Source organism: Hylobates moloch, unplaced genomic scaffold (assembly GCF_009828535.3).
Source record: "Hylobates moloch isolate HMO894 unplaced genomic scaffold, HMol_V3 SCAFFOLD_17, whole genome shotgun sequence".
Taxonomy (NCBI): Eukaryota; Metazoa; Chordata; class Mammalia; order Primates; family Hylobatidae; genus Hylobates; species Hylobates moloch.
In genome coordinates this window covers 29620020-29634947 of record NW_026652292.1, presented here as the reverse complement: position 1 = coordinate 29634947, position 14928 = coordinate 29620020, and the positions used below count along the sequence as shown (strand labels likewise).

General features: G+C 40.8%; 1 protein-coding gene across 2 annotated transcripts in view; it reads right to left on the bottom strand.

Moving 5' to 3' along the window:
• NPR3 (natriuretic peptide receptor 3) overlaps positions 1-14928 on the bottom strand; it is an 84985-nt gene that overhangs the window by 53946 nt on the left and 16111 nt on the right. For both annotated transcript variants that reach the window (XM_032135738.2, XM_032135739.2), the window contains exon 3: positions 2057-2223. In XM_032135738.2, the coding sequence (XP_031991629.1) occupies positions 2057-2223 (167 nt within the window). The remainder of the gene's footprint in view (positions 1-2056; positions 2224-14928) is intronic.

Genomic DNA, 14928 nt, shown 5'->3' with positions numbered 1-14928 from the left:
CTGGCTGGGATGCCAACTTTTGCCCAGTGAAAGGAAGCCAGACAACATGGCACCATTGTCGAGTCTTTAAACCATAAAATTAATATGAACCTAATAAAGTAAAACAATATACAGTGGCATATGTAAAAGAGTTTGATGTTTTCAATAATGGCCCAGGCTACATTTGGCAGCACTACTGAAGGAAGTTCAGTACTCTTTGCGTTCTTTCATATTTCTGAGACAAAGGATTTGGATGATGACAACACCATCACATGTTTCCTTAAACGTAGCCTCTGTTGCAGAAACCCTACTTCTCTCATAATTCAGAACACGCTGTCCAATATAGTAGCCACTAGTCATGTGTGGCCATGGAGCAGTTGAACAAGGGCTTCGCACACTGTAAGTGTAAAATCACACTGGATTTCCAAGACGTAGTACAAAAAATACATTAAAATCTCATTAATAATTTTTAGTTGATTAAATGTTGAAATATTATGTTTATATTGTGTTAATTGGAATATATTATTAAAATTAATTTCACCTGGGGTTTTTTTTTTCACTTTTTCAAATGTCTCAACTAGAAAATTTTAAATTATATATGTGGCTCACTTTTTTGGGTCACATTGTATAACTACCAGACAGCACTGATTTTAAACATTAATAAAACGTTTATAAGACCCTTTGTATGTCATTTGATAACAAATTCCTATAAAGACAGGTATAATCTTGCAACAATGGTACAAAAGAGGTACAGTTTATTTTGTCCTAACTTTCTGACAGGGATAGCGCTAAATGCTTCAGGTAAATAATCCAAAATCCTCCCAACAGGGAAAAGTAATTTGAATCGGGGAAACTGAGCAATGTTTCCAAGATCACACAGCTCAGAAGTGCTAAATCTAGACTCAGAAGGCAGCTCTGAGGCCAATGCCAGTACTCTGTGGTACTTCAAGTAGAGACACTAGGAGAAATCCTGTTTGGAAGTGGCCATCTCTTATGAAGTTGATCATTATCCAATTTGGGCAGAGACTATCCAGGCCATATGCCTATCATTAAGAAGGTGCTCCTAATTAGTGGGGAATGGTGGTGTGTACCTTTGGTCCCAGCTACTCAGGAGGCTGAACTGGGAGGATCGCTTGAGCCCAAGAGTTTGAGGCTGCAGTGAGCCATGATCACGCCACTGCACTCCAGCCTGGGAGACAGAGTGAAATGTTGACTCAAAAAAAAGAAGAGGAGGAAAAAGGTGCTCCTTTTCAGTTTGGGATGCTGTAGAGTGATTACTTTTGAAGACCAGCACACCTACTCAACTAGCCCAAGGTGCCCACCACTCATCCTGTTCTAAGAAAGGATTTACAGGAGTGGCATGTTGGCCATGCAGCAAAGCATGTCAGAGGCAGTCAAAACAATGATGCCAAATGAGGTGTGGTCAACTGCCTGCAGTGCCAGCTCTTAGATGAATCCCTCTGCTTAATCCTCAGTCTGCTTAATGAGGTTCTGACTCTTGTCCACTCTTGAAATGCACTAGTAACAACAGCACTAATGGAACGCGAAGCCCTACAATATGTGAGTAGGAAGCAACTTCCAGCAGAAAGAGGCAACAACGCCATCCACAAGCAGACTAGCCAGAACGCTAAGCCAGGCTGCCAAAAGAAAGTGTCTCCTAAAACCCCAAATATCAGCTGCCACCAAGCTTTGGAAAAATTAGGCATGCAAACCTTTGGCACTCCTTCATCCTCCTTCTCCCCCCAAAATCCTCTTAGTCAAATACGTGATGGAAGTCTACAGACATTCTACTCAGCACCACCACAAGTGCCCATGAAAAAGCAATTGTCCTTCCTGCAGCAGCTGAAAAAGTTAAGTGAAGAGTAGAGATGATAGTGGGTATATTGGGGAGGGAAGGAGGAAAACCACCCAGAAAGGAGAAAAAAAAAAAAAAAAAAAAACAGAAGGCAACAGTGACATTCAGACCTGAACCTAGGAATTTTTGAATGGCTCAGAATGGGACACTCTGTCATCTCTGATTTAATTAGAAGACTGTTTTCAGGATGCTAAAGGTCTAGGCTCATAATCAGGCACTTACGTAATCCTCCATATTGAGCCCTTGTTTCTCAACTGAACTTTTCACCTCCATGGAAAACTTCTCAAACTCAGGTTTCACTGTCCTCAGTAGAGTGACTGTCTGGAGGGACGAGTATGCTTGCTTAGCTTCAAAGTCGTGTTTGTCTCCTCTCTTCCACGAGCCATCTCCTACGGAAGAAATAAAAATATTTATAATTCCAAGCCAGCCACCATAAAGAGGCCATTCTCCCTTCACAACTGTGATGTGCCCCCGCATGTTACTTTTGGCAACCAGGAAGAGAAGTATTGTCATAGTTTTGCACTTAGGTATGATGGGACAACGTCAAGACCATTAAAGGAGAAGAAGACCTTTTGGACATGTGTTCCTTTGAAATGTGAGTGAAAAAGAAGAGTACTGTTGAGGTAATTGCCTTGTAATAACCATATAACTGCAATTTTCAGCCCTGCCCCACCCCCAAAATTCCAGCACTGTAAGAGAAAGAATTCAGTTTTTATTCCTTGCCATTCATACTTCTTTTTTAATAACTACAATCAACTGTGGAGGTGAATCAAGTGGCTAGTGTGGTATAATAAACCTGATGTTATGTGTGTGTGGGACGGCAGGTCACAGCAACGCATGACAATGGATATGCACAACTATTAGACAGTTAGTGATGTTACTCATAAGTGGGAGTTGAACAATGAGAACACATAGACACAGGGAGGGGAACATCACACACCAGGGCCTGTCAGGGGATGGGGGGTTGGGGAAGGGATAGCATTAGGAGAAATATCTAATGTAGATGACGGGTTGATGGGTGCAGCAAACCACCATGGCATGTGTATACCTATGTAACAAACCTGCACATTCTGTACATATATCCCAGAACTTAAAGTATAATTTAAAAAAAAAAAAGTTAGTGCTGTTAAAATAAAAAAGTTTGAGATTATTGATATTTCTTGAATCTTTTCAGGGTGAACAATAGCTTGGGTGAACTCAAAGACTTGTGTCTCTCTAGTGCTAGCAACATCATAGAAATTATTTATTAGACAATGTCCATTAGTGCATTAGTGGTAATGAGATAAAAATTGCTAACATTTATTAAGCACATATATAATAATAATAATAATAATAATAAAAGCTCTATTTGTTGAGCACACTTAACATGCATAAAAACATTTACTCCTCACACCGGGCGTGGTGGCTCACGCTTGTAATCCCAGCACTTTGGGAGGCCGAGGTGGGCGGATCACGAGGTCAGGAGATCGAGACCACGGTGAAACCCCATCTCTACTAAAAATACAAAACATTAGCCAGGCCTGGTGGCGGGCGCCTGTAGTCCCAGCTACTTGGAGAGGCTGAGGCAGGAGAATGGCGTGAACCCAGGAGGCGGAGCTTGCAGTGAGCCGAGATTGCGCCACTGCACTCCAGCCTGGGCGACAGAGCGAGACTCCGTCTCAAAAAAAAAAAAAAAAAAAATTTACTCCTCACAAGATCCCGTGATATGGGTACTATGATCCTCTTTATTTTACAGATAAGAAAACTGATGCATTGAGAAGCTAGATATCCCAACGTTTCACAGGTCTCTCTTTTACAAAAGCAAAAAATTACATGAATAAGAATAATTATTTTTCTCTTCATTATTTTATTTTCAAGAAAACATGTGGCTTACAGGGCCCCAAAAGGCAAGGTGGACCTCTAACTTTTGACAATAAGCTATTTTTTCTATGAATTATTGTTATGATTCCTGGAGATCTCTGGAAATACAAGAAACTCCACCTGCTGGAGTCCAGCGCCAAAGTCATTTGTTTGCCCCGAGCACCCTCATCCTTAGCAGAGGCCTCGAACCCAACAGCTAAGCAGTGAGAATGTCTCTGGGATATACAGCCGGGACTTTGTGGCACTCACTCTACTCTTCCTGAAAAAGTTTAACAAAGACCTGGTGGCTTTGGAATTTCTATGACAGTGTGAATCAGACAAACATCTATGAACTATGCAAGGTCCTGAGATTGGCAGGGTGAGCATTGTAAATACAGTCTCCACCACATTCAAGAGAGAGGCTGAGGGTGTGACATGTAAACAGCTGAAGTTATCACAGGTAGGACCACAGCTTACTATGGGGGGTACAAAGAAACAACACAGAGTAGAGAAGAAGATGCAATGAGCTCTAACCTGGGGGAAGGCTGCATGTGAGGAAGAGGCATTAGAAAGGTCCTAACTCTGTGAACAGGATTTTAATAGGAGGGGAGGAGGGTGGAAGGCATGCTTGGCTGAGCCTACATCACAGCACAGGCAAAGGTGCAAATGTGCCTGACAACCAGGAGGCAGCTGGGCATTTAGTCTAGAGCCCGAGAAAAGGCAGAGACAAAGAAAATGTCTGCAGAGGCATCTGTATAATCATAATCCTAATAATAGCAACCATTTATTAATTGCTTACATGTGCCAGGGAGCTGTTAAAAGACAAATAAGACACAGCTGAGGACAGAATTCATTAGGAACTAAATCTGTGCTCAATGCGCATAAGATTAAATTTCAGGCCACCGAGAAAAACTTGACAAAGTCTTCCTCCTCTCCCACGAAACCTCCCAGACACTAAGGAGGCCAGAGTGTGAGCAGAGCCATACCCACGCTCGGGCCAGTGGGCCATCAGGCAGGCAAAACCAGCTGGCTGCTCAATCACCAAGATACAGCATGGCCTTTGTTAAGGGGCCAAGTCCATTGCCAGGAAGACCCCAAATTCTAAGAATGCTCAGGACATCTTTGTCCAATGGAGGAGCCCACTGCTTGCAGGCACGCAATAAATAGTTATTGATTCATTTTTAATTGACTCAAAGTATCAAGACTCAGTAGAGGTGATGTCTCAGGCAAAGAGGGTGTGAGTTTCTCAGCTCTGGAAAAAATTCTCTCCAGGGGAAGGGAAATGCTTAACTCTACAGACTTGTATGCTATGTAATTAGAAAATACACATAGGACTAGAAACTGCAACTATCTCAGGGACCAAAACGGACAAAAACTTTTTTTTAATTTGCAAAGAAGTAAAATCCAGTATAATAAATCTGTCTACCACAATCTAAAAGGTAATGGCTTTGGAGTTTTGTTTTCCTTTTTTTTTCTTTTCTTTTTTTTTTTTTTTTTTTTTTTTTTTGAGACAGAGTGTCTTTCTGTCACCCAGGCTGGAGTGCAGTGGCATGATCTCAGCTCACTGCAACCTTTGCTTCCAGGTTTCAAGCAATTCTCCTGCCTCAGCCTCCTGAGTAGCTGGGGTTACAGACACGTGCCACCACACCCGGCTAATTTTTGTATTTTTAATAGGGACAGGGTTTCACTATGTTGGCCAGGCGGGTTTCAAACTCCTGACCTCAAGTGCTCCACCCGGCTCGGCCTCCCAAAGTGCTGGGATTACAGGCGTGAGCCACCAAGCTCAGCCTGGAGTTTTGCTTCCTAGAAAAAAGGATGGAAATAGTAGTGCTTATTAAATTTAAGCCAAGCTAAATAGGTATCTATTCCCAACCATAACTGATACTATGACTTCTTGCTTTTGTGGGCATTTCTAACTGTGGTGTGTCAGTAACATCTCCCATATCAGAGCTATTGAGCATTAGGAAAGCAGAGGTCGGCTTGGCATGATGCCCCATCAGTGGGGACAAACTTAATGCAGTAGACAACTGGGTGCCTCTGGAGATTTATGAGCAGAACAGAAGAGTGATATGATGAGAATCATATTGGGAAATAGCAGTGGATTAGGGTGGGGGAGACACCAAGCGTTCACAGCCGCAGTAATCCAGGCAAGAGGTTAGGGAAGGTTATATGTGGGAAGTCACACCAAAAAAGTTAAAAATGGTTCTCAGGATGTTACAATTATGAGCAAGTTTTCTTTTCTTTTCTTTTCTTTTCCTTTTTTTTTGGTATTTTTCTGAATATAGTAAATTTTCAACAATGAGCATTGACTTTTATTATCCAAAAAAGAGATAGAGCCCTTGAGAACAAAGGCAGAGCACTGTGCGTGAGGAATCTCAAGACTGTACAACAGTTAGGGAGTGAGGGACAACACAGAGGGAGGCACATCACAGATGACGCCAAGGAGAAAAGGAAAACAGGTTAACAGCAAGGAAGCAGCAGAGCCAGATGGAGGAGGAGGGGGTTAGAAGGACATGGAAATGATTATTTCAGTTAGGGGTAGGTAAATCCAAGGCGACTGCAGAATGCCCAAGTGACCACCAGGCTAGAGGTGGAAATGCTAGTCCGAAGCCAAAAAGAGGAGTGAGGACTAGAGACCGTGCTGGGTGTCATTTCCACACGGCTCCAAGTTAGAAACCAGGGGCTGCCTCGCCAGACATGAAAGACAGTGCAGAAAGCAGAGGGAGAAGGGCACAGCACAGACATTTTGGGGGGATGCTATTTTTAGTGGGCAAGAGGAGTAAGAGCAAACAGAGAGGAGCTAACAGAGAACCAGAAGAATGCCGTGTCACCAAAGCTAAGAGCATAGGGTTGCCAGAAAGGGTTGGATGGCAACAAGATCGAATGCTCTAGAGCGGTACTGTCTCACAGAGGAGCCACTAGCCACATGTGTGACTATTTAAATGTAATTAAAATTAAAAATTCAGCTCTTCAGTCACACTTGCCATATTTAAAGTGTTCAATGCCACATGTTGCTAGTGGCTACCATACTGGGCAGCACAGACTAGAACATAGCCGTCATTGCGGAAAGTTCTATTGGGTGGCACAGCTTTGGAGGCATGAAGCATGGTCTCAGGTAAAGCTAATGGATTTGGTAATGAGAAGCTCACTGGTGACCTTGAGGAAAACACTTACAGAGGAGTGGTGGATTCTAATGCTGTATTAAACACCCAAGCTTGCACTGGGTACAGAATATTTATGAAAGAGGAAGGTAGTCTGCTCAGCACCAAGCCCTGTGCCCAGCCATCCTGTGGCTGAAGAGCTGCAGCCAATAAAGGGTACCCATGTTGGGGTAACTGTGCCATCCTGTAGTTCCCAGTACTTACCGAGGACCTAGCACATAGTAAACTTTCGATATATATCACCTGAATGAGGGGCTGAGACATCACAGAATCTGTCCAAGAAATGAATGCTAAGCATTCACCTGGCCTGGCCCCACAGTACTGTGGCTCTTCAGCTCTGGTGGTCATTTAAGGAGAGAAAATATCTGCCTTCCTTGGCTTACCCCCACCCTTTCCAAACGACCCACTGTCACATGGTTGCCATGGCTAGGCTGGTCCAATTACACCCATTGTTAATAACAACACCCCTTAATGGGGGATACCATTGTGCACAGCTCCATATGGCTCTTCGACCTGCAGTATTTCTTTCTTTAATTCTCATAACAACTCTTTGAAAAAGATTTAAGTACAATCCCTATTTTACAGATGAGGAAATTGAGGCTCAAGGAGATTAACATGCCCGAAGTCATTTAGCTGATAAATGATAGGAACAAGATCTAAATGCAAGCCAGACTCCAGATAACAATGCCCCACCTAACCTACATTCATTTCATCAGAGTTTGGGTGTTCTAAGATTTAAAACTGCATATGCGGTGATTCACAAAAACGTTAAAAACAAACGTAGAAGAGGAAAACATATCAGAAGGGGAAGTGCCAAAAGCTGTTTAGCAGCCGTTATGATTGATGAATTACGTGAGAATTCTTTTTCTTTTTTCTGTGTTCCAAATTGACTTTGATGTACATGTATCACTTTTATGGCAAAACATAATTCTAATCTCTCCCTGGTTTTTCTGTTACTTTTCCATTTTTAGCCAGTCAAATAACATAATTTGCGCGCATCACCAATCTCTACCATACTTCTGTTCTCATCTTAATTAGTGCTCTCTGAGTTCTCAGGAAGATAGGGAAGCTCTACAATAATAACAGTTCTGGACAGGATCGCCCAGATAAGTGACCACCTAACTCACCTTCTAAGTAGGTAATGCCAATGAACAAAAATGTCAATCGGTGCCTTTAAAAACTCTATGGGGCAATATATATTATCTTCTTTCTAGACTTTTTTAAACCTATGTTTTAAGTCTTATTTTCAATCACTTGAATTATCCCATAATATATTACCCACTGAACTCCTGTAATCGCATAATTTGGGCAAATCTGAGAATCTTTTTTTGAGTGCTCACCAAGACCAAACAATCTAGTAATTAGTAAAAATGGACACACTATCAATATGGTTTTTTTTTTTAATCCAACATCAAGTAAGTAGTGACTAAAATTAGATGCCTTGGCCGGGCACGGTGGCTCATGTCTGTAATCCCAGCACTTTGGGAGGCCGAGGCAGGCAGATCATCTGAGGTCAAGAGTTCGAGACAAGCCTAGCCAATATGGTGAAACCCCATCTCTACTAAAAATACAAAAATTAGCCTGGCATGGTGGCACACGCCTGTAATCCCAGCTACTCAGGAGGCTGAGGCAGGAGAATTGCTTGAACATAGGAGGCGGAGGCTGCAGTGAGCCGAGATCATGCCATTGCAATTCAGCCTGAGTGACAAGAGCGAAACTCTGTCTCAAAAAAATAAAATAAAATAAAATAGTAATAAATAATAAAATAAAATAGAGGCCTTTTCCTAGAACAAGTATAGGGTTTGGTGTGAAGAGGCCCAGGGAGAGGTAGATGTTGAAGAACTTTTCATGAACATATAAATCTGATTATTAGGGCACAAAGTTTCAAACAAGGCCCTTTACTACTGATGTAGAGCAGAACCTTGGTCTAGGTCACTCTGTCCACCATGTGATTCTGTTGACTGCTTCTACTCCAAGGGAAAAGGTGCTTCAGAGTCTGTGGAAGATGGACAGTTGCCTTCCTACATCCATGCTCTCTTCTTCCTTAGTAACAGATTCTTAAATTGATGTAGGATAGCAGTGAGTCCAATTAAAAGCACACATTCCCTGATATCCCTTGTCACTAGAGCTAGTCAGTGAAATGTAAGCAGAAGTTAATGAGTGGGGCTTCCAGGAAAGCCTTTCATAGAGAACCATGTCAACCAGGAGGGTCTCTTTTTACCTGCTGTCTTTTCTCTTTGTCTTGCCTAGAATTAACACATGATCCCTGGAGCTCTAGCCACCATCTTTGATCTTGAGAATGGATTTTATGCACTAAGATTGAGAGTAGCAGGAAAACAGAACCAGCTTGGACTCCTGATGACATTAGGAAGTCATCATCCCTGCCCTCAACTTCCCACCTCTGGATGTGTTTCAGGTAAGAGAATAAATCTCTATATTTGTTTAAAATCACTACAACTGGACATCTTGGTTAGGTGCATGAAGGTGCAATTCCTAATGCACCCAGGTCCTTGGGATATATTATATTAACATTGGCTAACCTGATAACAGAATGTATGACCTTAAATCTATCTATAAAGCTAACACCACAGAAAAAAATGTATAAACTTAACATAATTTTTTAAGTATTAGGTGTAATGGTCAAAGTAAACTAGGACTAATAAAATATAGCTAACATTTATTAAATAGTTATTCCAAGAAGTTTGCAAGGTATTTTATATACATCACCTCATTTATTACTCAGTCTGACGCCATAAGATAAGTATTATTATTCTCATTGAAGAAACTAAGGCTTGCAGGGGAGGGCAGAGTTATGTTACTTTGCCAGGGTTAAAGATTAAGCTCTTAACCATCTCTTAACCCTTAACTCTTAGAGTTAACAGCTAGTTCATGGCAGAGCCTCTCAGGCAGAAAAACACCAAGGCACAAAGTCTGAGCAAATATGGTGTAAAAGGTAAAATATAAAAGATCTAATCAGAAACCCCAAGTATACTTTGTAAGTTGTATAAGAGCACTCTGTATAACTCTGTGTAGTAGAATTTTCAAGAAGCAGAAAAATTAAACTCATAGGAAAGGAAGTGTTAAAAAGTTGTCCAAACATCACAAGCAATAAGTCATACAGTATGGCTTCTTATGCACTGGTATTATGCAATGAGAGGGACACAACATTACGTCTGCAGTATTCTCACCAAAATACATAAACTCAATCTCATTGTGGAAAAATACCAGATAAATCCAAATTGAAAGACATTCTACAAAATAATGGGCTCATGAAAAGTGTCAAAGTTAGAATAATCTTCCTTACATCTAAAAAAAATCTTGTTGAAATTTTTATAAGAAATTTATTTAACCTCAATGTAAGAAAAAATTGTCTTCTTTACCATGTTGAATCTTCCGATTCATGAACAAGGTATGTCTCTCATTAATACAGATTTTTTTATTTCTTTCGTTAGTGGTTTCATCAGTGTTTTGTAGTTTTCAGCAAAAAAACTTAGACATTTTTTAATTTACATTTTTTAAGTATTTCTTTTTTGACTAAATGATATTATATTGTTGATTTGGCATCTACATGTTCATTGCTAGAATATAGAAACACAAGTGATTTTTGTATGTTGAACCTGTATTTGGAGACCTTGCTAAACTCATTAATTAGCTTTAAGGAATTTTTGTAGATTATTTGGGATTCTCTATATAGACAGCCATGACATCTGCACAAAACAGCAGATTTTTTTCTTCTTTTCCAACCTGTATGCTTTTTATTTTCATTTCTTGCCCTGTTTATCTGGCTAGAACCCCCAGTGGCAAATTGAATGAGTAATGAAAGTGAACATCCTTGCTTAGTTTCCCATATTACGGGAAAAGCATTCAGTCTTTCACCATTAATTGTGATATCAGCTGTGAGGTTTTTGTAGATGTTCTTTGTCAACCTAAGCAGGTTCCCCTATATTCCTTGTTTTATAATTTTTTATTTTTTATTTTTAAAATCATGAATGAGTGTTGAACTTTGTTAAAAGCTTGTTCTGTATCTATTGATATGATCATGTGATCTTTTTTCTTTAACTTCCTTAATTTGATGGATTAAATTGATTGCTTTTCAAATATACAGCCCACTTTGCATCCCTGGGATAAACCCCACTTGGTCATAGTGAAAACTTTTTTTTTAAGTGTCAAAGTCATGAAAGACAAGGAAAGACTGAGGAACTATCACATACTGGAGGAGATAAAGGAGACACAACAACTAAATGGCAGTGTGAGATCCTGGATTGGATCCTGGAACAGAAAAAGAACACTAGGAGGAGAAGTGGTAAATTTCAAATAGGCCTGTAGTTTAGTTAGTAATATTGTGCCAAAGTTAATTTCCCTGTTTTGATAATTGTACTATGGTTATTTGGTAACATTAGAGGAAGCTTGGTAAAATATGTACAGTCATGCCCCACGTAACATTTCAGTCAATGACAAACCACATATATGACAGCAGTCTCAGAATATTATAAAACTGTATTTTTACTATACCTTTTCTATACTTAGATAGAATCTATGTTTAGATACCCAAATACCATCATGCTATAATTGCCTACAGTATTCAGTACAGTAACTTGCTGTACAGGTTTATAGCCTAGGAGCAATAAGCTATATACCATGCAGCATAGGTGTATAGTAAGCTATCTGCCATTTAGGTCTGTATGAAAACCTTCTATAGTGTTCATACAATGATGAAACCGCCTAACCACTCATTTCTCAGAATGTGTCTTCGTCATTAAGCAACACATAACTGTACATGAAGTCTCTATACAGATTAAGCGTCCTAATCCAAAAGTGGGAAATCCAAAATGTTCCAAAATCCAAAACTTTTTGAGCATCGACATAACAACATGGCACCACAAGTGGAAAATTCCACACCTGACTTCATGTGATGGGTCAAAACACAGGCACACAATATACAGTTTATTCAGCATCCTCAGTGAAAAAATAAAATTATCTTTAGGCTATGTTTATAAGGTATATGGAACATGAATGAATTTCATGTTTAGACTTGGGTCCCATCTCCAAGATGTCTCATTTTACATATATATGTATGTATACACACACACACACACACACACACACACACACACAAATATTCCAAAATCCAAATAAAAACTTGGAATCTGAAACACTTTCATACCAAGAAATTCATTCCTTCCTTCCTTCCTTCCCTCCCTCCCTCCCTCTTTCTTTCTTTCTCTCTCACTCTCTTTCTTTCTTTCTTCCCTCTGTGGCCCAGGCTGGAGTACACTCACCTCGCTGCAGACTCCCTGCGTCCGGCTCCCATGATTCTCCTGTCCTGGCCTGCGGGCTGCCGGGAATGCCGGCGCGCGCCACCACCCCTCCCTGGTTTTTCTCCTTTGGCTGGAGGCGCGGTTTCGCCATGTCGGCCAGGCTGGTCTCCAGCTCCTGACCTCGAGTGGTCTGCCCGCCTCGGCCTCCCGAGGTGCTGGGACTGCAGATGGAGGCTCGCTCACTCGGTGCTCGGTGTTGCCCAGGCTGGAGTGCGGTGGCGTGGTCTTGGCTCGCTGCAGCCTCCGCCTCCCAGCCGCCTGCCTTGGCCTCCCAGGGTGCTGGGATTGCAGCCTCTGCTTGGCCGCCGCCCCGTCTGGGTGGTGGGGAGCGTCTCTGCCTGGCCGCCCATCGTCTGGGTTATGAGGAGCTCCTCTGCCCGGCCGCCCCGTCTGGGAGGTGAGGAGCGCCTCTGCCCGGCCACCCATCGTCTGGGAAGTGAGGAGCGCCTCTGTGCGGCCGCCCCGTTTGGGAAGTGAGGAGTGCCTCTGCCCCGCCGCCCCTTCTGGGATGTGAGGAGCGCCTCTGCCTGGCCGCCCCGTCTGGGAGGTCTATCACAGAGGCCAGAAGCAATGTGGGGGCTGGACGTGGTGGCTCACACCTGTAGTCCCAGTACTCTGGGAGGCCGAGGTGGGTTGATCACTTGAGGCTAGGAGTTCGAGACCAGCCTGGCCAACATGGCGAAACATATGAAAAATACAACTGACAAACCAACCAACCAACCAAGCGAAAACAAAACAGGTCTACCCTGGAGTCATACTCTAATTTTTTCTATTTTCCTCCCTTTCTGATCCTTTATCCCACTTTCTTTTTCTTCCTCTTCCTTCTCCTTCTTCTTTGTCAAATAGAGGATTGAGTTATTATCATTGATCCATACAAAGTCCCTCTCTCATTTATTTTCTTTAATTCCCACCCCCCATTTCTATTCCCCGTCTTCCCATGTGCAACCTTCCTAATATGTTTGATATGCATCTTTTTGTTTGTATGTACTTTTAGAAAATGTTTATTGTTTTGTGTGCAAAAAAAAAAGAAAATTATACAAGTCACACAAAAAAAAGGCATGATACAAATTTATATAGTATAGCACAATAATGGTAGATCACACTTATGGAGCACTTACTATGTGGCAGGCAGTTTTATGTACTTTACATATATATATTTAACCCTCTCATGAAGTAGGTATCATTACCCTCATTGTACAGATGTGAAAACTAAGGCGCACAGTGATTAAGGAACTTGCCCAAGGACATTTAACAATTAAGTGACAGAGCTGTGATTCCAATCTAGTTAATCTGATTACAGACTAAATAAATTTAAAAATGATTCCAAAAAAAAAATACCAAGAAATTTCAAATAAGTGATTCTCAACTTATATTTTTTTGCAAGTTTTTTATATATGAAATTATTTCATTATAGAAGGGTTTTTTTAAGTTGTCCAAAAATTACCTCCAGAAAGAAGTTAGGTGCAAATACAGAGTTGAACTGTTTTCTTATTTCAAGGAATATTCCTATGGTATCAAAATTGTTATAGAGCATGGAAAACAATGGGAAGTATCTCAATTAATTCTATAAAGCTAATAAGAACCTGATATTAAAACCTGGCAATACCATCTGAAGAAAAAGACTTTTTTTTTTTTTTTCTGAGATACAGTTTTGCTCTTGTTGCCCAGGCTGGAGTGCAGTGGCAAGATCTCAGCTCACTGCAAACTCCACCTCCCAGGTTCAAGCGATTCTCATGCCTCAGCCTCCCAAGTAGCTGGGATTATAGGCGCACACCACCACGCCCAGCTAATTTTTGTATTTTTAGTAGAAACGGGTTTCACCATGTTGGCCAGGTTGGTCTTGAACTCCTGACCTCAGGTAATCCATCTGCCTCGGCCTCCCAAAGTGCTAGCATTAAAGATGTGAGCCACCGCGGTCCGGCTAAAAACTGCTCTTGAATCTCACTCATGAATATAGATCCAAAACCCTAAATAAAACACTAAAAACTTAAACTCAACAATATATCTTTTAAAAAATCATCATGACAAAGTACACTTGATTCCAAGAATGCCATGGTGGCCCAATATTTTAAAATTTATTAAGAGAACAGGTCAAATGCATTTGATATTATTCAATATTCATTTCTGATTTTAAAAATCAGACATGATAAACTAGGAATAACAGGATACTTTACCATCTACTTCATGACAGAAGTCAAAATTTAAAGTATCACCCCTGTTATATGATATTATTCTGGAAGTTCTTGCCAGTGCAATAAGAAAAGAATAAGAAATAGGATGTTCAACTATCAAAACAGAGAAAAAAACTGTCACTGTTATTTGAAATGATATAAAAACTATTAGAGCAGAGGATTTAATACGTAGAATTCTTGCAAAATAAATAAACAAGAACTCATTGCTTCTCTACATAAATACCATTCCAAAATACAACAAGAAAAGATCATGATCATAATAACAACCAAAAAACATAAAATACTAAAAACAAACTCAACAAGAATAATGCACAATGCAAATGAGAAAACTGCAAAACTTTGCTTGTAAACATAAAAGGAAATTCAATTAAATAAAATAAGTTAAAAGTTAGATTATACAGGGTTGACAAGGTTACAGGAAAACAGATAATCATATACTTTACTGCAAAAGCAAAAATGGACAATATCTATCAAAACCTAAATGGCAGGCAGCATGGTAGCTCATGCTTGTAGTCCCTTTGGACTTTGGGAGGCTGAGGCAGGCAGATTACTTGAGCCCAGGAGTTCGAGCCCAGCCTGGGCAA